This window comes from Anguilla rostrata, chromosome 12, assembly GCF_018555375.3.
Source record: "Anguilla rostrata isolate EN2019 chromosome 12, ASM1855537v3, whole genome shotgun sequence".
NCBI lineage: Eukaryota > Metazoa > Chordata > Actinopteri > Anguilliformes > Anguillidae > Anguilla > Anguilla rostrata.
Window position 1 is genome coordinate 3,277,287 of NC_057944.1, and position 25,679 is coordinate 3,302,965.

General features: G+C 42.6%; 1 protein-coding gene across 1 annotated transcript in view; it reads right to left on the reverse strand.

Moving 5' to 3' along the window:
• Positions 1-24,280, reverse strand: part of si:cabz01090165.1 (uncharacterized protein LOC100333421 homolog) — a 128,625-nt gene extending 104,345 nt beyond the window's left edge. The window contains exon 1 of the mRNA XM_064302679.1: positions 23,059-24,280. Within this exon, the coding sequence (XP_064158749.1) occupies positions 23,059-23,099 (41 nt within the window). The 5' untranslated portion in view covers positions 23,100-24,280. The remainder of the gene's footprint in view (positions 1-23,058) is intronic.
• Between the last annotated feature and the right edge of the window lie 1,399 nt (positions 24,281-25,679).

Genomic DNA, 25,679 nt, shown 5'->3' on the forward strand with positions numbered 1-25,679 from the left:
AATAAAATCCCTCTACATGCGTCTGATCTTTAGACTTCATCTAGGTCTTTAACCATCAGCCAGAATCACGCCACTCTCACTTAGTTTATATATAGCATCCCTGCTATGAGTAGATTTATTTTTATTATTGGTGAAAATCATTTTTTACTATGCACACAATAGATTGTAAAACATTGTATTTCTCAACACAACATAATTAATTCTACTGCTGGGACTGACATCTTCCACAGTGAACAGTAGTTACTGTTGTCACCATGTTGTCATTACTCATGCCATCATCTAATTTATCTACTATTACAGTGTAATCTATTGCAGTCATACTGCAATTTCTTCCAGGCAAGTTAGCAATAACACTTCAGAAGTGCTTCTCCTATAAACATAGATTGAACCAGTAAATATGAAATTAATTGTTTTTGAGGAACTTGATGACCTAGCCAGTGAGGATGAGAAGCAATGCATTTCCAATCGTCACTATCTTCCCTTGAGACATTACCAACACAAAGGTTAATTTAGGCTGTCCTACAAAATGGCTGACAGGTCACCACACATACATGGAGTATAACCAGCAGCATTTAAAAAAATGCATCACAACTCTTTTATTGAGGAGCTGCTTTTTGTATTTCCATGTTCTCCAATTTCCTCCTCCTCGCAGCTCACAACATAACTCGCAACCTGGGTGTGCATATCAAAGCCAGGATTCAGGAAACATTTTTCCTTCGCGCACAATCAAAGGCAAGCTTTTTTCCCCTTCACGAACAGCTCTGTGATCACCAAAACATTCTTGACAAATCGATTTTGAGAAGAAAAAATAAATAAACACGAACAAAAAAAATTGCTTTCGAGCAATCTGTCTCGCTTGCAAGTCAAAGTCAAGGGCAAACATTGCTTTAATCCTGGCCGAAGTCTGGCCTCTACTCTTCAATAAAGACTGAGCAGGGTGAAAAACATAACTTAGCTCATATTTTCACAGCCTTTTCATTCATCCCACTTTTTTCTATCTTCATGAAGACACTCCTTTTTACTGCAGAGAGTCGGGAGGAGGCCCTGTGACCTGAGGAGGATTTTAAAGGCCCGGAACATTCCGCCGCTGCGCTCCATTTGCAGCCAGTCGAGCGCCTTCGCCTCCCTCGCCGGCCCCTCTCGGGGTATTCATGCGTTCAGCCAGCGGGCCGCCGCCCTTCCCCAGAATGAGTCAAAGCAAAAAAAAAAACAAAACGAAAAAAAAAGAGAGCTGCGTGGCCCGGGATGTGAAGGACGTCACCTCAGCGCGGGCGGGGGGGATCGGGAGGAACAGAGGAAGACGAACCGGCTCCTGCCTCATTTAACCTTTCGGAAGGGTTCCCCCCCGATGGCGTGGCCCGGCGACAGTCGTCGCGGAGATGAGGGCGGGAGATTAAAAACAAGGGGGCCGGGGACGAGACGCTCGAAGAGAAGCAGGCGAAACCGGCACAGAAAGAGAAGAGTAAACACGCGCCCCGTACCTGGAGCTGCAAGCCGGCGGCTGCCTGCTGACAACGCGCCCCTCCTGGCCTGCGCCCGCCCTGCCTGACACGCTGCCTGCCTGCCTGCCTGCCTGCTGCCTGCCTGCCTGCCTGCCTGCACTGCCTGCCTGCCTGCTGCCTGCCTGCCTGCTTGCCTGCCTGCCTGCCTGCCTGACTACCCTGCCTGCCTGCCTGCCTGACTGCCTGCCTGCCTGCCTGACTACGCTGCCTGCCTGCCTGCCTGACTACGCTGCCTGCCTGCCTGCCTGCCTGCCTGACTATGCTGCCTGCCTGCCTGCCTGACTACGCTGCCTGCCTGCCTGCCTGACTATGCTGCCTGCCTGCCTGCCTGACTACGCTGCCTGCCTGCCTGACTACGCTGCCTGCCTGCCTGCCTGCCTGCCTGCCTGCCTGACTGCCTGCCTGCCTGCCTGACTACGCTGCCTGCCTGCCTGCCTGCCTGCCTGACTACGCTGCATGGGAAAAGGCTGCATAATGCAGAGCTTCTTCACACCTACACGCCGCTCGGCTCGACTCAATCACGGGGACCAGCGCTGCGGAAGTAACAGCGAAAACGCATTTACGGGAGATTACGTCGGGGGAAGATGATAGCCGCGTGTGCAAAATGGAGGAAGGGAAATCACAAACAGAATCACGGCAGAGGTACAGAGTACCCTCCATTTCCTTCCTAAGTGCTGCTTGGAAATAGCCTTTTTTGTGCTCCTAAAAGTTTTGAGCAGCATCAGGCCCTTGACAGCATCCTGGGTATGTTTTTTAGTAATGCACAAGGCTGAAAATAGGTGTGCATGCCTCACTGCGGTGGTGGAGTGGGGGGTTGGGGGGGGGGGGTCTCATTTATGAGGAAGTTATGAATTATTTCAGTCCTTCAGGCCATCGTTAGATTTGTCTTGAGATAATTCCACCATTAAACCTGTCAGTTCAGGCTGTTCTCTAAAACCGGAGAAAGGTCACATCCGCGCGTACTTGCAGCTGACTGTATAATCAGAAGCGTGTTCAAAAAGACCCTGGAACTTTTAGTGAGGGCCTTTCTTAGCTATGGAACTTTCTTAGTGAGGACCTCTCTTATAGCTTATCTAAAGCTTACATTATGTGAAATTGCAGTGTGTGTTCCTGCCATCACTTGAAAACAATAAATGGATACATGTGGAATTATGGATAAATAGTCAATTCAAACAAAGTTTATAATAAAAATAATAATAAAAAATGCACATTTATTCACGGTTCTTTCATTTGTTGTGCATAACTCAGTGATTTGTATGATAATCACCCCATTTATTTTTCATTAAGTCATTAAGATCTGGAATATTGAATATAAGAACTGGAAACTGCAGTATGAGTAAAACGACTGCAAATAAAATGTTCCGATTCAACAATTATTTCAGAACATATTCTTTGTGTAGAGTCTGTTTTGTAACCATAGCTGAGGGTCATATGACAATCATCTGTATCACAAGGCCGCACAGTAAATTGTGTGTTAAACCAACTCTAATAGAGCACATACAGTAGTAATAAAATAAATCAACACAAGGCCTTTTATTGTGTGTAAGCAGATTTCTTCAGCCTCCCATACATACCCTCAATCAGACGGCCAATGAAAAGCCACAGGTGCAGTTTTCAAATAATTATCCTCAAGCCCTACTGAATAAGAAGCGTATCAATTATTTTGAAGTTAAAGAGTAGCCTACATTGAGATATTTAGCTGTATTGTAGATATCGCACGAAAGGTGAAGATTCATGAAAGACTACGGACATTTTTGTTTGTTATTTGAGCTGGTATTAATATTTTAAAAGCAAAATGTAATTTATTTATTTTTCAATAAAAAAATCTATTTTATTTTGAGCAGGGTAACAATGGTAAATGTGTGTTTGGTAAGGCTAAACACTTTCCTTCGCTGAAAGCTGAGTACTTTTAATAAATGTGAAACACTTGCAATGGAGAAAATGTGTGGAAGCTGTCCTCATTGACGCTGGTGTTTTTCCAGTGCTTTTCCTGAATTTTTGTGAGCGTAGTCTATTTTCAAGGTAAGATCGAATTAATTTGAAGATTTTACATCATCCATTAAATGGTGCCATAGACACACGCATACACACACATACATGTACAACCTGAAGGGACAGTGAAAATGTCTTTTTTCCACGGGATTAGTGGCTAACCGCAGCACACAGCACTCCGGTTGGGTTGCAAGGATGCTGTCTTTTCCACATTGCACGTTTTAAAACCTTGTGTGATTTCATTCCCTGAGCACCACTGTCTCCCAGTGTGGTGAATTATTACCCAGTTGTTCGCTCTTTCCCTCCCTGTATTATCTTGCATGAATATCAAGCTGCTGAAGTTCAATCTTTTGCTCCCAGCAATTTGCTGGATTTGTCAATGACAGATGTGGGCGTGGTCAAACATTGCACGTTCACCCTCCCGAAAGGTCAAGGGCATATTTCCCACTAACACCCCCCCCCCCACCCCCCCCACCCCCACCCCCCCCCCCCGATACCTTTTTTCCCACAGAACAAAACAAGTGGAAAAGAATAACTGTCACATGGCAAGCTCAGATTGACAGCATTATTTTTTCATCAAAAAGGAACATTTCCATTGATTTGGGGTGACATAGCTCAGGAGGTAAGAGCGGTTGTCTGGCAGTCAGAGGGTTGCTGGTTCGATCCCCTGCCCTGGGCACGTCGAAGTGTCCCTGAGCAATACACCTAACCCCTAATTGCTCCCAGCGAGCTGATTGGTACCTTGCATGGCAGCCTTTCTCTGTTGGTGTGTGAATGGGTGAATGAGAGGCATCAATTGTAAAGTGCTTTGGATAAAAGTGCTATATAAATGCAGTCCATTTACCATTTTTTTTGTAAAAAGCAAATACAGAATCAAGGCCTTGAGCACATAAGCTCTTTGATCCACCTCCACAACTGCAAAATCTGCATTGTATGACAAACTGCAGGGTTTGTTTGTTTTTTCAAAATATCCATTCAAGTCAATCATTTTACCATTGTTAGCTGTCCACAGGTATTTTCTTTTACACAACTTTTCTACAAGCAAATCTTTGAACGAACAGTATTTGTGCAACGCGGCTTCTAATCTTTAGTCCAGGCTAATGGAGGTTGAGGATAAGGCTGCCATATTTCCCTTCAATAAATAAAATCAATGTTTGTGGTAGCAAGATGGTACTGTCCACCTGATCAGGATTATTCAATTTCAGAGCCCCTTACATGGGTTCTAATAACGTATAGCAAATCAAAATAGGAGCGTAATTTATTTTGTATTTTTATTTAACCAGAGAAGTGAGACATACAATCTATTTAACAGGGAAAACCTAGACAAAATGGCGGCATTTGAGGGAGTCGGAAATTCTCCCTCATCAGGTGATGAGCCCCATACACCAACTAATTTAATTTAGCTTATTCATGTCAGTTATTTAAGTCTACTCTAGCTATTTTTAATAGTTTAATTTATCAGCTAATAAGGGTCCAAATTAGTTGTTAACACACTTATATTTTGCTCCATCATTTACTTCAGTAACAGCTTGTAATTCTTTCATTATAAATGTATTGTTTGTGTCCGCTAACCTGTGTTTCTCTCGAGATCCATTCCAGGTTGGAGACAGCGCGATCACATATGGACGCATGAGAAAGCTGCTCAGCCATCTCAATGCCGGTGTGCAAACGACAATTCTTCCCGTAGAACGTGGGAGGGGGGAACCCAAGGGCTCCGTTTTGTTTGTTTCTTTTCTGCATGCTGTTTTTGTTCGTGCCCACCAGCTATTTGTTTATCTAATTTATTACTTTGAACACTGCTAATCAGGGCTGGGCGATATGACGGAAGTATCGGATATCAACAATGATTGACAGCTATCATGATGGGAGCTGGACATGATGATTTACAGACAATATCTACTTTGCTACATCAGTTGCAAAATCAGTTTTTCAAGTTTTCTGAAATCCACTCCATTGTTATGACTAATAATGACAGTTATGCAACATTAATGTCTGCTGCCCTAACAACTCATTGGTTTTTAAATATAGTCAAGCCTTTTAATTTAGTCAGAGCTGTCACAGGTCCCACACATAACAAGGGCCATGCCCGTGACTTGGTCTTGCCACATGGCTTACCTTCATGTTGATGCAACCCCAGGTGCATCAGGTTTGAATCTGCGATTGTATTTCAGTCCAGTCAGCAATTGAAACTCGTTTTTAATACTGCCTCTGCTGCCAGATTTTCTGACACTTTCACTGCGTCTTCATTTGTGATTGGATCTAATCTGGACGTTGATACTGTGGTAATATTTGTAATAATACCTGTTCCTCGATACGTGACCAAGTTGCCCCTTTTAGGCAGATAAAACCCCTGAGACATCCTGTGCCATGGATAAATGAAAGCACGTGTGCCTTAAAGAGGACACGTCGTAAGGTGGACCGTAGGTGGAGACACTTTAGACTTGTGATTCATCACAACTCATTAAACGAGCTAATGGGCAGTTTTAGTGCTGCAGCTAAGAATGCCAGAACGCAGTATTTCTCTGAGCTGATTGCTAACAACTGCTTCAACACCAGAGTTCTCTTTAATGTTATCGGTCGTACCACTGATCCTCCCCCATGCAATACTGATCCCTCCTCGGAAAAATGCAAAGAATCTTTTAACCTTTCTTGTCAACAATGTGGACAATCCGCGAATGCAAATTTCCTCTCCATCGCAGGATGTAAGCCTAACTGCTCCAACAAAGCGTGTCGCCTCTGTTGAGTCTTTTGATTCAATCTCTGTTGATACGCTTACTGAGATTATTACAGAAATAAAGTCTTCCTCATGTACCTTTGACATACTGCCTGACAGCGGCTTACAGATCTGTCTGTCCATGCATCTTAGATATTAGCAACGCATAGCTAATGACTGGTACTGTCCCAGCCTTGTATAAATACGCACTTCTGGAGAAGCCCTTGCTTTTTTATTTTAGATTTTAGAAAAAGTCATTGCTGAGAAATTGATTGCATGTTTAAACAGAAACTGTCTTTTCAAAAAAATTCAGTCTGGTTTTAGGGCTAAACATAGCACGGAGGCTGCTCTTCTTGAAGTGATGAATGATCAGCTTATAGCTGCTGGTGCTGGGAAATCAGCAGTTTGAGTTCTTTTAGACCTTAGAGCTGCTTCTGATACTGTTGAGTATGCTATTTAATTGGAACATCTTAATCAATGGGTGGGCATTTCGAGTTCTGTTTTAATTGGTTTTATTCTTACCTGCACAACAGTGTAGTTATAGGTGAAAATAGGTCACTGATAAAATGACATTTGGGGTGCCGCAGGGGTCTGTTCTGGGACCACTTCTCTTCTCCATTTACAAGGTTACCCCTGGGGTGCATCATTTGTAGACACAATGTCACCTTCCATTCATATGCAGGTGTCACACAAAAATATATAACATGATAACATAAATCTCTCTTTTAACCAAATTGATATTAAACAGATAAATTCACTTCATGACTGCCTCTCTGATCTAAAAAAAAAACAAAAAACTGGATGTCAAAAAATGTCCTACAATTAAATGCTAAAATTTAATGTGGCCAAATAACCAAGAAACTTGATTTGTTATCCACTAATCTTACCCAGTGCTGCACACATCTTGGTGTTGACTTTGATAAGCAGGTGACGGCAGTGGTACAGTCCTGTTTTCTTTACCCCAGACGAATATCTAAAATTAGTTAATATAGTTGTGTTTCCATGTGTATATCTTTTTGTGATTGGACTACTGCAATCCCCTCTAAACCTGCCTGAGTCAGCAGAGTCTTCAGAGTTTACAGCTAAGTTTACAGTCTAAAATGTGGGCAGGCTCACACAATCTAAAAAGAGAGAGAGAGAGTATATTACCCCCAAAACTAGTTTCCCTCCTTTGGCCACCAGTTAAATTGTAAGATTGATTTTAAAATTCTACTTTTAACTTTGAAGACACATTATGGGCTAGCACCAAGTTACCTTGATAATCTTTCAATCCTGTATATACCACAGTGCAATTTAAAATCCTCAGACAAGGCATGCCTGGTCATTCCTCAGACTAGACTTAAGACTTAGGGTGACCAGGCCTTCACTGTTAGGGCCCCTAGCCTTCGGAACATTAACTAATTATTTTATTAATTTATTATTATTATTATTATTATTATTATTATTATTATTATTACCTATTTCCTACTGATAACAAACAAACATAATAGACTTTGCATAACTATGCTAGGAGAGAGACAAGAAGAATATTAGGGGTTTCAGGGGTCAACAAGCTAAATATTATATCACAACATGGGTCCATTAATAAAAAATGACATAAAAACAAAATTTATTAAACAGGCAATTTATAAAAATGAAGTGGACAGTGTTGTAGTGTTTACATGTGCATACTTATTTAGAACCAGGAAAGGCTATTTACATATTAAATTTAAAAATCATGAAAATAAACAAGCTAATACAAAATTTCCATAACTAAACCAAAATTTGGTGCAGAAGTAATTTAACAGTCAAGGCCAGGATAGAGATGGAATGGCTAATAAAACTGAAAATTGAATTGGCCCTTTCACACAGACTTGCAGATAGGGGTGAGGGAATAATTAATAATATGTCATTTAAAAAATTATAATTAAAAATAACTGAAAATATGCCTGGATGCTCATGTGTAAACGTCCTGCGTGTAAACGTTCTGTGCTGATCAGCCGCTAGCTCCACACCAAATGAGCATTTTCATCAGTGTGACTGTACAATGCTAGCATTGTATATCACAGTGTTTCACATGACAGTATCATTTTGTAAAATATACAGACATCACCCAGTCCCAATGTTTTTTTAGCTAAGGTTAAAAGAAATGGCAGTAATACAATTCCTGGGTAACCCCTATTGCTTAAAGAAGTGGTTTAGTCCACTTTAGTGCTAGGGTTACACATCTTGAGGTCTGTGTTACTTCCTGGTCTCTGTTCTTTGGGCTGAAAAAGCCTTGTTTTAAAAACAGTCCAGCAAAAAAAAGAAGAACTCTCCAAAGAAATCTTCTTCTGCATTTTTCTCCACACTACACGTCCATACCAGGACTACTTATCGCCATCCACCTCAGTAAGGGCATATCAACTAAGCCCTACTTTTGGTGTCAAAAGTGGGATATGGCACTACTGTTCTGTAATAATGGAGTAATCCGCCATCTAGGTAAATGCAACCGTAAGGCTAAAACAACCAAGCCAGATTAATGAGGAGAAGAGATGGTGACAGATGCAGATCTAACTGAATAACCTGAAGGTCAGCCTGGAGAGACACCAGAAGAACCTCACCATCAACCAACCACACACCAGCAGCCAGAGGAACCCGAGCCCCAGCACCAGCCAGCATTATTACAACAGAACCAAGAGGCTCCAGTTCCTCATTCCCCCACCAGAGTGAACCAACTGAGAGGGTCTGGGCATAGTCCGACGCTACAAGAATGGAGGAAGCCACTGATGTGATGACATTGAACAGTACCTGTGTACTTTGGAGCAGATGGCAGCACATGCACTGGTGAGCAGCAACAGACTGGGTCGTGAGTCTGATCCGATACGTCACAGACAAGACCAGGAGAGCCTATGGGGTCATGGCTACGAAGGACTCACTGGAATACACACAGGTAAAAGAGGACTTTCTCACAAAGTATGAAATCAAGGAAGACGTCTACAGTCAAAGTTTCAGAGATAAGACCCCTCGTGATCTGTATAGCTGCCTCTGTGACCAGTACCAGAAGTGGATCACACCAGCTGACAAGACCAAGGAGCAGGTTTGGAGAGGAAATCTTCATCTCGGATGAGATCTGTCCCCTGAGGTCAGACCGTGAGTCGAAGAGCATGGCCCGGAGTTAGCAAGAGGCCGAGGGGAGACATCATCAGGGAGGATTCCCTGGGGAAAACCAACCGCCAAAACCAACCAGGAATCATTTCATTGAATATTCACCTGTGTGAACGAGTAACGTATCATTTAACATGAAAGCATACATCACACATCGTTATTACCCTCAAACCTGCGATGTTTAGCGCAGACATTTCCCATGGAGGCGAGACACAGGGGGAAAGCAATCCCACTTTATCCCGAGCTCAGAAGCACTGCTCGCCAGGGGCTTCTCTCTTTCGGTGGTCACAGCACATCTCCATAAATAGAGTGTGGTGTCTGTGCTCCGCGGGAATCTAGTCACTGCAGAACCTCACCCCCCCCCGTACCCTCCCTACCTCCCTCCTGCACCCTATGCCCAGCACTGCACAGCAAGATGCATGTATGCATGCAGCCTGCAGGGAGGAGAGGCCTACAGGAAGCACCTAATGGAGGGGAAAAGAGGCAGGGAGCCCAGGTGAGAGTGGAGAATGTTCCTCAGAATGCCCGATTTGTGCATGTGGTGCTCGCTGTTTTGGGAACAGGAAGAACACGTTGTGCAGCATCTAAAATAAACACCCGCCACCCACCACCAAATGCAGGTAAACTGTTGGCTGTGGTGGGTGAAATTATCCTAGTCACCAGTCATGTTGGTGGGTGTTTTCCATTTTTTTACCCTTTCATGCACATGATCAATTCAGTGTGACCTGTCGAGAGTGGTCCCAGGTATTGAACTATTAAACTAAGTTGTAGATGCTGGCTAGCCAGCTTGCTTCTTTGCTTGGGTTATGGGCATGGCATCAAAGCCAATAAAAAAATCACTAACCAATAAATAAGTAAAACAGATTTTAAATCAGAATGGCCGTTGCAGTGGCATTAGCCCAAGCTGTCTGGCTATATGTTCACAAATATGCAAATCCAATTTAGAAGCAGAATTACCTTTGGTATTAACATGAACTAACTGGCTGCATCAGAGATGGCTTGACAAAACTAAAACAATGGCTGCACTCAGTGCCGAGCAAAAATGAAATATTGAAATATGCTATTTTAAAACATAAACGTGTAGTTGTATAGTTTTAATCTGAGATATTTTAAAAATGTTAAGGGGGGAGGGGGGGGGGGCAGTCAAATATGATAGCTGGAGCCGTTGAACAATATTAACCATAAATGTGAAAAAAATATTGCTTGTTAGATTTGCAAGCAAGCACATCAAATGCTTTTTTTCAGATTTTTTCAAGTGATTTTGGAAAAAACAAGCCCAAACTCAATTGATGCAATTTAGATCATAATTTCCTGTTTGAATTCTAAAAAGAGTCTTTGTAATTTTCACGCTGTTTTCAGAAGTGGGTGGTAAAAAATCAGAAAGGCTAGTAGAAGTCTAGCTGACACAGTGGCTGCTGGAGAAAAAAAAACAGTTCATTTCAGACCCTGAAGTTATGTAAATTTTCACCTTACATTTTGTGTGTGTGTGTGTGCCTTTGTGTGGGTGCGTGTGTGTGCGTGTGTGTGCTTGTGTGTGTGTGTGCCTTTCCATCAGATACGGAAGTATAAGGAATATAAATTGTGATCAGACACTGCATATTTGATCAACTGAAGCACTTCATGTTTGGAGCAGGTCTGCTGAGCCATGTCTGTGCCTTCTGTGCACTGGGCAACTATGATGAAAAATTCATGAATATCCTAAATAGACCGTTCATTATTCTAGGAATGCAGAGGAGAACACTGTTCTCAAATTCCAAAACCCAAGGCCATGCAAGTGATTATTTCCTTCCCTCTGTCCAAGAGGACAGTCTGTGGCCTTGCTGTAAAGACAGAGGTTAAAATACAGGACTTTGTGTGCTTTCTACTCTTCTGTTCATCGTTCTTCCTGCAGTCAATGTAAAAAAGTTACTTGTGAGAGCTATAGATGTACTGACCTGGACAGTCATTTCTGAACAGTATCAATATTCTCTACAGCAATTAATAATATATGTTACATTGCTGTGGAGGCATTATACAATCATAATTTCATAGTGAGGATACTGGGTATTTAATTACTGTGCTTTATTATGCTGGATTTAAAGGACTTCATATTTCAATGCATTAGGGGCCAAGGCAACGCACCATTTGCACTCTAATGGCGGTACAGCAACATTTATAATTGTGAAAATAAATAAATAAGAGTTTTAAAAACAAGATCACAGAAAATTCATTCTTCAATTTTTTTTCATCCAATCCCTTTAATCCCTTTTATTGCATGTCCCACTGTTTGAAAATGGTGAAGTTGGAAGCCATCAATCCACATTGCAGAGACAGAAAAGGAGACACAAATTAGTGATTTGGGCATGAAATCTGCATGTGACATCAAAGTGCCGGCATCAAAGTGCTGGCAGACTAAAGTTCAAAATGAATGGCTTTGCAGAACAGAAAAAAGCATTCAGTGTCCTCTGTGAAACCAGGCTCTCCACCGGTTTATTTCCACTGAACACTGGTGATGCAAGCTTTCTGTTGCTGACGCGTGATCCTTGGCATATTTCAAATTATATTTCCAGAACATAATGGGTATATTTTTCATATTAAGATCAGTCGATCACGTGGGGAAGGTGACACTGGGTTAAGTCTCTGGTTGGCTATGGGATTCTATTTCCATAACTGAGGGTTTAAGTACTTGCGGTGTTAAAGTAAACGGCAGGTGATAACTGAGTGCTAAAGATGCCTTGTGACAGCTGATAATTATAGTGAATTACTTTGAGGTAACTATGCACATCCATACACTGACACTGCCATGGATGTAGATTGAGAGGGGAGGGGGGTGTGGCGTGGTGAGGGCATTGGACAGTGGGGACATACCTCCCCCAACTGTGGGAAAACATCAAATGCCCCCCACCCCCCAGTATTATCATTTTGTTATGGGGTAGTACTGTTAGGTGGAGCGACAACCCCACCCCCCTCCCCAATGTTGAAATCAAACAGCATATTTTTTTTTTGGTAAATGGACTGCATTTTTATAGCGCTTTTATCCAAAGCGCTTTACAATTGATGCCTCTCGTTCGCCAGAGCAGTTAGAGGTTAGGTGTCTTGCTCAAGGACACTTCGACACTCCCGGGGCAGGGTTTGAACCGGCAACCCTCCAACTGCCAGACAATCGGTCTTACCTCCTGAGCTATGTCGCCCCATTTTTATTTTTGCTATTTTAAATCGATTTTTAAAAAAAGATTTCAGTTGAAAACCTGCTTACTCCCATCGACTTACAGGTCAACTGTGCTGCCTATGGTTTTGAAGCATCCTTCACAGTCATCATGATAACATGTCACTTAATTTTTTATGATCCATCTGCTGATAGAATGCTTGGCTCAACAAAGGCAGAGGCCACATTTTTCAGGAGGAACTCCTAACCCTACAGTCACAGCTAGTCAGGTAGTGGTTGTGCACTGTATTAAAGTTGAAGCTAAAAAGCTGTGACTGCACATATATATACGCCCTTCTCCATGCATAATTTCTTATTTATTTATATCTTTGTACGTATCAAGAGACAAATTGTAGAGTATGGGTTAACAAGACACTGACACGATGAGCTTCTCCTCCATGTTTGACTGGAACCAAAATTTTGGATCATTTGTTTCAGCAACGTGTGTCACGCTGCCTTCACTCCCATTGGTAGTCGCCGTGTTGCATCGCTCAGTATTTGCATAAAATAGACCTCTGGCCTATTTTCGCCCTGCCTACTTCTCTTTGGAACGGCCGCTTGTCTCTAGTCGCTGTGAATCGCCAACTCTCATTGAAAATGAACGGCAGCCGGTCGCTTGTATCTCTCCTGTGTCGAACCCGTGTGACCGTAGGCCAAGAGTTCCACATCTCATTATATGCAGCCTTTGCTCAGACCTGAGGGTGCTGAATAAATTTGGATCGTTCAAAGTGGCCGAGTCAAGTGGAAGTGCTAAGTGTCAAAGCCCTGGCGCGGCTGTTCCGTTTCTCCTTCCAGAAAAGCAAAATGCACGGTACAGCGCAGAGCTCCCTTTTGCCACCGCCTCACCCTTCCCGCCATTCTCCTCCCGCCACAGCGCTACTCATTTTGCCAGTTTTGCGCGTGCGCGGCCAGAGAGCTTCCCCGCTCCTCTGCAGGATGCTGCTGCCCGGACGTCGACCCCCTGGGTTAGGTTTTCGCAGTTGCACCTCGACCCCAAAGTCGCGCAGACTCACGTAGGCTCCGTGCATCATGTGACAGTGTGCTGCAGACTTACGGGCATGCGTAATCACGGGCTCCTGCACACGCAGCCATTCAGACCGCATGCTCACAGTCAGAGGTGGGTAACCCGGCTTCAAAGAGTAAAAAGACTGACCATGTATTTGCTCCACCACCATGCACTAAACCAGCTGGCTCTAATTAGCATAACTCTTCAGCATGATAGGAGACCTAATTATTGTAATCAGCTGGTTTAGTGCATGTTGGTGGAGCAAATACATGGTCAGCCTTTTTACTCTTTGAAGCCGGGTTACCCACCTCTGCTCACAGTGCAAAGCCATGATGCATTTCATGGAACCAACGGCGGGAGGAAACATCCCAGACCAACCGTCTCACATAGATCACAAGGAAAGAAAATGTAAATCTTCTACCAGACAAAACTACAGTCCCATAAGGTCTCAAGGGTGAAGGATTTGATGAAGCGTTCCCTCAAATTAGTGATCTGTTCACTCAGATTAGTAATCCATTCCCTCAAATGATAAACTGCTCCCTCAAATTACTGATTGGTGCCATCAAATTCCCAATTTGTTCCCTCAAATTAGTAATTCCAAACCTCAAATTATTTAACAAGTGCCTAGGAATTAGTAATTCATGCCCTGAAATTAGACTTTTCGTTCCCTCACATTATAAATCATTCTCGAACGGCTAATTTGTGTGCTCAAATTACTAATTTGTTGCCTTGAATTAGTAGTTTGTGCCCTCAAATTACTTAACTCATTCTCTCAAATTAGCAATTTGTGCATTAGATTAACCTCATCACCATGGTAACATTTAACATTATCAATACTTTGCAAAGGGCGGCATGGTGGTGCAGAGGGTAGCTCTGTCGCCTCAGATCAAGGGAGGTTCCAGGGTCCAAATCCCGGTGTGTGTTTGCATGTTCTCCCGTAGGTTTCCTCCGGGAACTCTGGTTTCCTCCCACAGACCAAAGTCATGCAGGTAGGCTAATTGAAGACTCTAAACTGCCCATAGGTATGAGTGTGTGACTGAATGGTGAGTTAATGGTGAGTGTGTGCCCTGTGATAGCACCCCCGCAACCTGCCCATGATCGGTGGGTATAGATAATGGATGGACCCTGCATAGGATAAGCAGGTATAGATAATGGATCAACCCTGTCCAGGATAAGCAGGCGTAAATAATGGATGTACCCTACCCAGGATAAGCGGGTATAGATAAAGGTTGGACCCTGCCCATGATAGGTGGGTATAGATAATGGATGGACCCTGTCCAGGATAAGCGGGTATAGATAATGGATGGACCCTGCCCAGGTAAACAGGTATAGATAATGGATGGACCCTGCCCAGTTAAATGGGTATAGATAATGGATGGAATACTTTGCAATCAGACAATAAACTTTGTTCTATAGAACACTGCAAAGTACCAAACATGAGTTGCGACTGCAACTAGAGAGACAGAAATGGAAAACATTAAAATTCTACAAAGTTTAAATGAGAGAACTCATTTTTATTCATTTCTGGCCAAATTAATCATTTGATTTGAGGGCACTGATTATAAACGTGTGGTAATGAATTAAATAAATGGGCTCAGATTACTAATTTGAGGGCACGCATTACTAAACTGAAGGAACGTTTTAATAATTCAAAGGAACAATTCATCAAAATTTTCTCCCCTGACCTCTGGGAGGCTCCATACAAAACATCTCAAGAGGACTGAAAGAAAGAAAGAAAGAAAAGAACTGGAACAACCCTAATCTGGCCGCTGCAGAGCTGAACCGGGTGCAAAGGTCTATTTTTTTTTTTTTTTTTTTGTCTACAGTGATTGAATTACAGTAAGTATCACCTTTGAAGAACCATTTCCTCCTCTGATCCTTTGCTAACACAGTTCTTGGCACAAATGGGCTGCAAACCTGGCTTTTTACAGACACTCTGGCTTCCACTTGCATTCCCTGGACTCCATCCTAGGATATGGAAAGCTTTACGCCGACGTCGAACACTGGGAGGAAAACGTACCGATTACCAGTATTATCGGACCAGATAGCAAAAGATTTATAGAATCAGGGCCTTATCAAAATCAACAAACTAAAAATATTTCACTTGGAAAATTAATAAATAATTAATCATAATAATAATAATAATAATAGCATGAATGCACACACTGGTAATTAAATAAAACAAACCTTGAATGAACTTTCACATGAACTCATACTACTGATAAAAAATAAATATTCAAAATATGTAAATTATACCTTTTCGTTTTACACCTTTTAAACCTGCCCCCTGAGAATTAAAAATACTCTCAGACAAGAGGAAGCACATTATTAAAGAAAAATATTCTAAATTAGTTTGTTGTATTAGAACAAAAATATCTCACAAAGTTTTTTTTTATTTATTTATTTATTTATTTTTTTAAGTCGCTCGAAAGAAATCAGAAGTTGAAGGTTGTAGTTTTTTGGGCTTGTTTTTTTTTTTTTTTTTTTTTTTTTAAATCTGGGGCTTTATTAAGAAATCTAACAATCAAAATGCAGTAATACATTTCACTATTTATATTAGGAGCTTTGACACAGAACCTGTGTGAAATATTGTAAGCATTAAAAAAATTAGATAAAAGTGAAAAATCTAATGTGCAATATGCAAACACTAGGGGAGAGTGGGACAAAAACATGGAGTAAAATGTAACACAGACTTTTATAGGTAGACGCATCGAACTTGAATGACGTAATTCAGCTTAAACACACAGAATTACCATCTCTTTGTCGCCAATTAATTTTTTTTGGGAGATATTGCCAAAAGTCTGTGCAAGTGGATTTTTTTTACCGGAAGTATTTTTTAGCTACTGTAATGTGTGTGTATGTCGAAATGTATGTAATCATATACAGTCTTTTAGTGACAAACAGATCGCATCGTTTTAATATCGCATATTAGCTTTCTGTGATTGCTAGCCAGGCAAAAGTGCAGACACCCTCCAGGGTTAAACTGAACGGGGTTGTTATTAAACTATTAAAACTGTGAGGTGTATCCCACGCTGAGTTCTTACCCCAACCTTGTGGTAAAATGTAACATTTCATTCTCTGCATTTTCAGTCAGATTGCTAGTGAATTGCACGTCCCATAAATGTCATTGTGGTGTGTAGTCATAGGTTGTTTGTATTAAAAAATGATTCATCTATCTCAAGTAATATTTTCAGAATTAAGCTAAATACGAAAAACGTTATTTCCCCGCTCTCCCCTACTATACAATATATTCAAGCATAATAAAAAATCCTTCTAGGTTTCTAGGTTTGGAATTAAATGTATGTACTGTAATATACATTTTAAAATATACTTCCAGGAAAATCTGGTCAATAAACCATATCGGTAAAGATTTTTATGATCACTTTTATGGACTCCGATCACGTTTAATGATTGGGTACAGGTAGGGGCCAATCACCTTAAATGACTCCTAGCTGTGTCTGACCACCTTTAATGACTTTTACCAGTACCTAATCGCCTTTATTGACTCCCACCTGTAGCCAATCAGCTTTAATGAATCCAACCTGTACCCAATCACCTTTAATCACCTGAAAGCCAAACCAGTTCCAAAGTCTTGCTCTCTCAGCATCACTATTTGACTGTGGCAGCATTAATGTGCCCCTTTAGTGCAGTAGTATAGCTATTAATGTTACATACTAACATGCCAATTATTTCATACAAGTGGAAACCCTAACACATGTACAGAATAAGCACATATTCCTTGGGAGAGGAGCAGGGCTTAATGATACATTTCTCCTAAATTCTACTATGACAAGTAAATAAGTAACTTGTATGGTTACAAAATTACTGGGAGTGACGAGCACAATTTTAGCCAAAGGTAACCCTCCAACCAGCATTCTCAGTGGCCTGTAATGACTCACCCTCTCACCCTAACACCACCCTCCCCCCCTCCCCTCCCCAAAGTAAAGGTATAATTGGAATATTATGCTCTGAGGAGAGAGAAACTCATCCCTGCTCATGATGTCATACTTAGAGTAGCGACATTTAAGCGTTAAATTTACGAAGGGACTGCATGACGGATGGCGCCCATCCTGACAACAAAGCAGTGTATTGCATCAGGGTCTATTCCACACTCATCATCCTGCATCGCCACCTTGGCCCCAGTGACCCCCCCACCCACCCCCAGAAACACCTCGAGAGCAAAGTCCCCAAACACTGAGCAGTGCATTCTGGGAGTAGACCATCCCAGCCTTTCCTCCTCCGCACCATATTTTCTCCGCTGAACCCCGACCGTGATCTCCGTTCGGCCTTCATCCATCTTTACCTGAAGGGCACACTGTGCTAGGGGAGGTGCTCTTCCAGACTCCAGACATTCATCTTTCCAGGGTCCTGATTATTGACAGGCCACGCCATCTGTTCACACGGCTGTGTATCCACAGGGCAGTAGGGCGGAGGCGCTTGTGTGGCACAGGGGAGGAGGAAGAGGGGCGTGGCCTGTCCCTTTGGAGGGGTACAATCGGTGGCACACAACGCTGCAGTGAGTGAGAGGCTGGGAAAGTCATGTGGTACAGAACGAGGCTGGGAAATGTAGTACAGGGCAACCTGTGGCCTCTTGAGTGAGGCTCCATTAACTCACTGAGACAGGCCTGCGCCAGCCCATGGATTGCTTTAAAGGGCAGTGGAAGGAGCTAGCAGTCAATTTCCACTGATCCAGAGCAAACTCCATTGCCCCAAAAAAGCACAATCAGCAAGGCTCTCTCTCTCTCTCTCTCTCTCTCACACACACACACACACACACACACATATATATATATATATATATATATATATATATATAGTGAGCTCCAAAATGTTTGGGACAAAGACATTTTTTCTAGATTTTTTATTAAATGGTATTTGTAAACACTTTGGTTTAACCATGTTGAAATTATAATACTTTTTATGCATAGCCTCCATTTCAGGGCTCCATAATGTTTGGGACATATTAATGTTATGTAAATGAAAGTAGTCTTGTAGTTACATCATAAATTAAAATAAGTGAGCCAGTAACTGTGGGAGCCATACAAACCACCACTCCCCCACCACCATGTTTCACAGATGGGGAGGGGGGGAAGGGTACTTTGGATCTTGGGCAGTTCTTTTGGCCTCCACACTCCTCTTGCCATCACTCTGATACAAGTGGATGGATCTTGGTCTCATCTGTCCACAAGACCTTTTTCCGGAACTCTGCAGGTGTTTTAGATGCCTCATAGCAAACTCTAACCTGACCATCCATTTTTTGAAGCTAATTAGTGGTTTACATCTTGAAGTGTAGCCCCTGTAGTTCTGTTTGTGAAGTCGTCTGTGAACAGTAGCCACTGACACATCCATGCCTGCCTCCTGAAGAGTGTTTCTAATCTGTTGGACAGGTGTTTTGGGGTTTTTCTTCATTTTCTCATTTCTCAGCCTCATAATGGCTTCCTTTGACATTCATTGACACAACTCTGGTCCTCTTGTTGACAAATGCCAATAAAAAAACTGCAAAGGCAACCAAAAGCCTAGAATCAAGACAAGATACTAAAAGCGCTCTTATACCTACACTAAGGAAGCAATTGAACACACCTGCCTAATCAGAACCACCTGTGAAGTCATTTCTCCCACGCATTATGATGCCCTGAAATCGCAGGCCATGTATAAAACATGCTGCAATTTCTACACGGTGAAACCAAAATATATAAAAATGCCCATTAATAAAAGTTGAGAATGTGCAAACCACATGTGAATTATTTGATTATATAGTGAACAACGATTTACACCTGTGGAGGTGGCAGCAAATGATTCACCTGTATTGAAAAAGTGGCATATTTTAACATAACATTTTCATTAGACAGTTCTTTCCTTGACTATAATTATCACAGTGCGTCTTTGAAAGAGTCATATAACCATTCAAAATAATCAACTTGGCGGCAATTGCATTGCCATTACTATAACTCTACTACTACTCTACTCTACTACTAAAGCAGAAGACCCCCCAACAACTCTATAAATGATTATTCCAAAAACTCAAACACCTCGCCCTTGCTCGCTGTAATTTTGTTGTTTTTTTTCGCTAGCGTTTACACTTGATTAAGCTTGAACACGTGATCGCAATTTAATGACAATGCTCATGTGTGTTTATTTTTTGGTGCATCAAATCGCATTTTTATTCATGCATGCAAGTCATCATGTTTAAATTATACTGTCATTTCATGGCTGCTGCTAATGCTGTGGATATCTCTCCTTCTGCTTGAATTACGCCAGTGTCCAAAGAAAATATTTTGCTTAAAAGTATGAACGAATTCATTAACCCAGTTACGCGCTGCGCTTACTATTTTTTTTTTTTTACCTCTAATAGCCTACTGAGGGGAGCCTTCCACACGAGCAGATAAAAGTGGGGGAAATGCATTTCCCAATAGCAATGACCGAGAAGAAAGGCTATAGAGCAGGGGTGCACAACTCCGGTCCTGTAGGGCCAGTCTGTGTGCTGGTTTTTGTTCCATCCAATTGCCTTAGCTTTAGTTATCTGACAGCTCTGTAACCTACACTTGTTCACTCGTGTACTTGAGCACAGTAAAATCTTTAGGATGCACTTGGAATCTGCGGCTGTCATACAAATGTCAGCTCAAGATACGATTCTGCTCATTAAATAATTAAGGGCAGAAGTAGGCGCAAAATCCTGAAACGGATTGGCCCCTGTTGTGCACCCCTGCAATAGAGTTACAACCTGTTTCTGTCACAGAATAGTGACTGGGCAACAGGCGTAATATATATGTGATATTTCTTCATAATAATACAGAGCTTATTGGTTATATCGTACTTTAGTAGGAGGCTGATTCCATCCCTTGCATATGAAATTCGGCGTGCGTTCTCGTGCAGTGAAGGAGCGTCACTAGAGAGCGGTGTTTATTGGGCGAACGGGGCGACTCTTAGTGTGCGGGAGCCAGAGGTGTTTTACTTCAACCGGTTAATCGCTGTCAGCGAGGCGTGCGCCTACGACGGAGATTACTCGCTTCGGTCATTAAACCGGCGCAGCCGAGCCAGATGTGCGACGCCTCCGAGCGCCTCTGCCTTTTCTCCGCGCGAGGATGCGGAGCGCAGACGGTTGAAAGCACGCGATGCGGTGGTTATGAAATGCCAGAGGTCTCCCTTGTGTGCTGTATTTGCGAAATTGCAAGGACCCGCTTCCGACTAAAATGCTTCAGCTACCCATTATCACTACACCGCCTGTTATTGCCCTCAGTCCTCCAAGGGTAGTTTGTCACCTCTAAACCCCTAATCACCATGATACCCTGCATTTTGGGCATCGGATCAAGCTATAAAATTGCACTGCGATGTGTAGCCTTGCAGTAATCTACAAGCGAACGATGAGGCTGCATCTAAATCTTAGTTTGAGAGTACCGTGTGGAAACACCCATAAGTTGATGCACTTTATAACATACATCGTTCTATTATACACTATACATATTATAGTGATCGGTGGGAAATTGCGAGAGAGCTCTAGCGGAGCAAGTGGAATTAAACGAATGCCCTGGATTTTCAGTTTCTACGTAATAGACGCAGCGCTCGTGTTGTTCCTTTGACAGAATGCCTGAAGCCGGGCGCCGGTTTGCCCACACCCGCGTCTAGCGCCTGCGGGAGGGCTGAATCCATTGCCCTCGCCAGGCGTACGGTGATCTGCCGAGAAACGTGAAGCCGAGGACGTGAAGCATCACGACAGATGCGGACGTGCGGTGTCACAGCAGGGAGTGTGATTGAACCGTCTTCAAGCATGCTGTCACACCAGGAAGCTCGTGCACCTGTCAGATCCGGCCCGAGCGTGCTTAATCAATACCCGTATGCTTTCGCTTTTTCTTTCTTTCAATGTATAGTTCTCTGAGGGGTCTGAATAAACAAAAATGTATACAAATGAAGAAAAACAAACTAATAGGATTTTACGTTTTGTCTTATTCAGTTGAAGACAGTGATACGGGTCGCGTGTCCGTTATTTTTAAGTTTTCAGAAGAGCAGCGTGAGCTTGCTTCAGCCCACCTGATCAATCCTGACAGCTCTCCGCATGCAAACCTGCCGAAGCCTGGCGCCTGATTCTTACTTCGTATGAAGCCCAGTTGTCTGTGTAGTCATGGTGTTGACTAGAGTGCTCGTGCAATCGTCTGTGTCCGTACAGCGGCAGAAAACATAAAGAGTGATGTCTTGACCTTCAGTGAAATTCTAAAATTGCAGTGTTTCTTTTTTTCAGATAACCATCTGTTGTGGTCAACGGCATATTTATATATAATAGCATATGCTCTCTCTCTCTCTCTCTCTCTCTCTCTCTCTCGCTCTGTGTGTGTGTGCGTGTGTGTGCGTGTACGTGTGTCAGAGGAGAGCCGTACATCACGCCCGTTCGTCAAGCAATCAATCTGATCTCTGGTCCCCCGCTTTCAGTTGCTACTTTATAATATCCCAACTACCAAACACGTATGAGCATGATTTGAATTGATTATTTTGATGTTTTGATGTCGACGCGGTGTATTGATTGCGTGAACGGCTGCTGCTTCCTTGAATTGAAATTTGAAAACTGTCGTGCCGGGCATACCATCACCCCTGACCATAAGGGAGAATCGAGAGCTGTCCGTGGTCCTGGAGCGCAAGAGCTTGGAAATATAGCCGTCTGCGGTCTATATAAGCAACTAAAAATATAGACATGCCTTTTCATTGCAGTTAACTGAAGGAATTCGGAGATCTGTATATTTATTGCAAGTATGTATGACTATACAGTTTTTTTTTTCATTGTCGGTGAACATTTTCATATACAAATGCACACGCATATAGGCCTACATATATTTCAGCTGCAAAGTTAACAATTCTCAATAATGCATAGAAATACATGAGCCCATTTAAACCTTCAATTCTAATCCACCTGGGACTACCGGCCGTCACTGTACACTACTAAATACTAAGCAAGTCAAAATTCACCACCTTTGGTTGTTCGATATCTTGTAGACTATACAATAGCAATAATGTTATATTTAGACAGTCCATGTTAAAATGAATAAATCGAACCCTTATCGCCACAATTAAGGCTTCACTCAGAATGCGCTCGTCCGATTCGCTATTGACAGATCTTTCAAAATCACTCGGAAACAATGCTAAAGCCTGCATGGAGTCGCTGAAATAATGGGCGAGAGTCAAGCTTATTTTACAGCCTCGTATTGAAATATCTTTGAATATATAATCAAGTTCCGAACAGCAAGCAGCACATTTTTAATAAAATGAAATTACCAATCCAACGCACCCCCCCCCCCTCCCCCACCCCCACCCCCACCCCCACCCCCACCCCCACTCCACCTCTCTCTCTCTCACACACACACGAACTAAGACATATATGGTCAAGGAAAAAGCAAACATTTTCGGTCTAGTATGTCTACCAAACGAGGCTTCGAGTGCCAACATAAACATCCACTGAAGCCGGCGCAGTACACACATATCACCGGGGAACTCGCTCCTCTCATTTGCCAACCATAAGCACGTAAAGTAGGATAAATAGATAATCCATTACCTTGCTTTGAGTCTCCCAGATCCTTTCATTGCAGGAACCATCGGATCGATCAGGAGATGGCTGGTGCGCCCAACTTTGCGCCTCTCTTCTCTCACAATGGAGATTCGACAGTGCCCTGGATGAAACCTATATACCAATGGGGTTTTAAAAGCGGCGCCAGCTAGGAACTCTCAGCCGAGTTAGACACAGATATCCAGAAAAAAACAGCAGGTTTTATGAGGTTCGCCAAATATGCCACACGCAGAAAAGGAATATGGAATACAGAAAGAGAGAAAATTAACTGTGGCCAGCCCCTATTCACGAGACAAGGACTTAGTCATTGAATTCGGTCATCTGTGTTAGAATAGAGAGCCACTGTTTACCTATCAGGCACTGATGCGATGTCCTTGTCTGTATCCACAACGCATTTAAGCAACGGCTCATATTATGACTTTTACATCACATACGGTCCATTTCGAACACATCCAGGATACTCGCTTGGACACAGCAGAAAATTGTATCAAAAGCAGATATTCCGGGGAGAAGATGAGCCAAGGGAAATACGAATTCGCATTTATCCCGGAGCAATAGAACTCCTAAAAAACGCAGCCTTACAAAACGATGCATTAACCTTGAACTTTGTCCAAAAGCGTTCGCACAGAGGTCCCCGCCTTATTTGTGTTCCAACATCCAAGACCAGTTTCCGTTACATTCTCTCAGCGGAATTTGCGAAGATAATACATCGATACCTCCCTTTTAATCCAATGAACAGAAAACGAAAACCCTCAGTAGGAAAAGATGTATATATTTTTCCGATACACGGAGATGTGTTCTTTTCTTCTTTTCTTACCTACGATGCAGACAAATGAGCAAACGAACACGACCGAATTACATGGCAATAGCGCTCCAATGTGGCTTCAACCGGGCAAGCCTGGTAGACTGGCGAGTTGACAGAACGTCTGAGCGCGCGGGACTACTCCTGGCACTCCCAGTCCAGCGACTTCTCTCCAAGTAATAACGCTGTCGCTGCAGGGCAGGTCTCATTCCCACTGGCGTGCAGGTTCCACACACCCATCCGTACTTGCTGACCAAGTCATTTGAAAAGAATAACTTTCCATTTCCGTGTTCATCTCACCACAAAATAATTCAGTGGAAATATCTTGTGCGTGTGTGCGTGAGGTCCATCTTTCTCGCAAAGAATACACGGAATGTACTTTAGCAGAGACACAGCAGAGGACGGGGGAATGATCATGGATGGCAACGCGGTGCACGAGCGCGAGGAGGGGGGTGTTTGGGTGGGTGGGTGGGGGCTAGGAAAGGAGCTCCTGAATGTAAATGAATGCAAGAAAAAGTACGTGAGGCGAATTCCGTTGTATTTTCAAACCTGTCTCTCATTAAACATGCAACACAATACATATGACAAATAATTGGTAACCGGCGGTAATTAAATTCGGACTGAACAGCTTAATCTTGTTTTATAACATAGTAGGACAGCTGTATCAGAGTCCACTGCGAACGATATTAATCCAGCGTATTTTTCTAAGGATTTATATTGAGCTATTGATTTCTACAACTACAAGAGCGCGGTGTTTTAACTCCTTCTGTGATAGATAGAACAGTATAAAATCTGGGTTCCCCCAGAAATCCATCATAAATCATCCCTGAATTAGAGGATTTCCTGTACTCTTAGCGATTCAGTGTTCGACCATTAAGTAAATGGTTGAATGAGGATTTACACAGTGACCATGTTGTTCTCGCTTAAGAAAGCCAGTTAGGCAAACAGGTAATGCAATAATAATGCAATGTGTATTCAGCAGAACAAGGAAGTGACACTTCAGTAGCGCCATAAATAATGAATATATAAACAAAGAAATAAAACAGAAAAACATGCTTGAATCAACCATCTTGTAATGATCAGATTGTATTTAAGTATACTAAAATAAACATTATGAAAAATAAACGTGTATGCAAATGAATTTAAAATGTATCACTGTATCACTGTATGCAGACCACTACTGTGTTAAATGAATCTCCCCTTCCTCCACAGAGTACTGTGATATGATTATGATTCATGCAGGAGTCATTTGTCTTGTCAAGTGGATTTAGGAAACAGATGAGACATGAAGTATGAGACTAGTCAATGGAACGGAAACCATGGTCAACGTAACTGCATCCATGGTCACTGTACACCTTGGACAGCTCATCTATACTGTATTGCACAGGGCAGTGTTCATTGGCCATGGCTGCACATGCAGGTGAAGTTCTACACATGATGTGGCTTGGCAGCAAATGGTTTAATAGTGGGAGGGTATCCATGGCCCTGTCTGATTCTAGCAACAATTTAATATAAACAACATGCTGCATAGCCCCACTAACCCTGTAAATAGCTCTTAATCAGGGATTGTTATTAAATATGGAAAATATATGTAAAGGCACAGCATGGAAGTTCTCACCCGATTGGCAGGGGATGTGGATTGCATCGACATTTAAATGAGAATCAGAACGCAACTGAAGTGACTGATTCACACACTGTGAGCAGCACATCATTTGGTAATGCCCCCTGCTGGTTCTGACAGAGAGAGTGAGCGGTACGTGTACAACCTGATAGCCTGTATCTTGTTCAAGTCTTGACACAAGAGAGC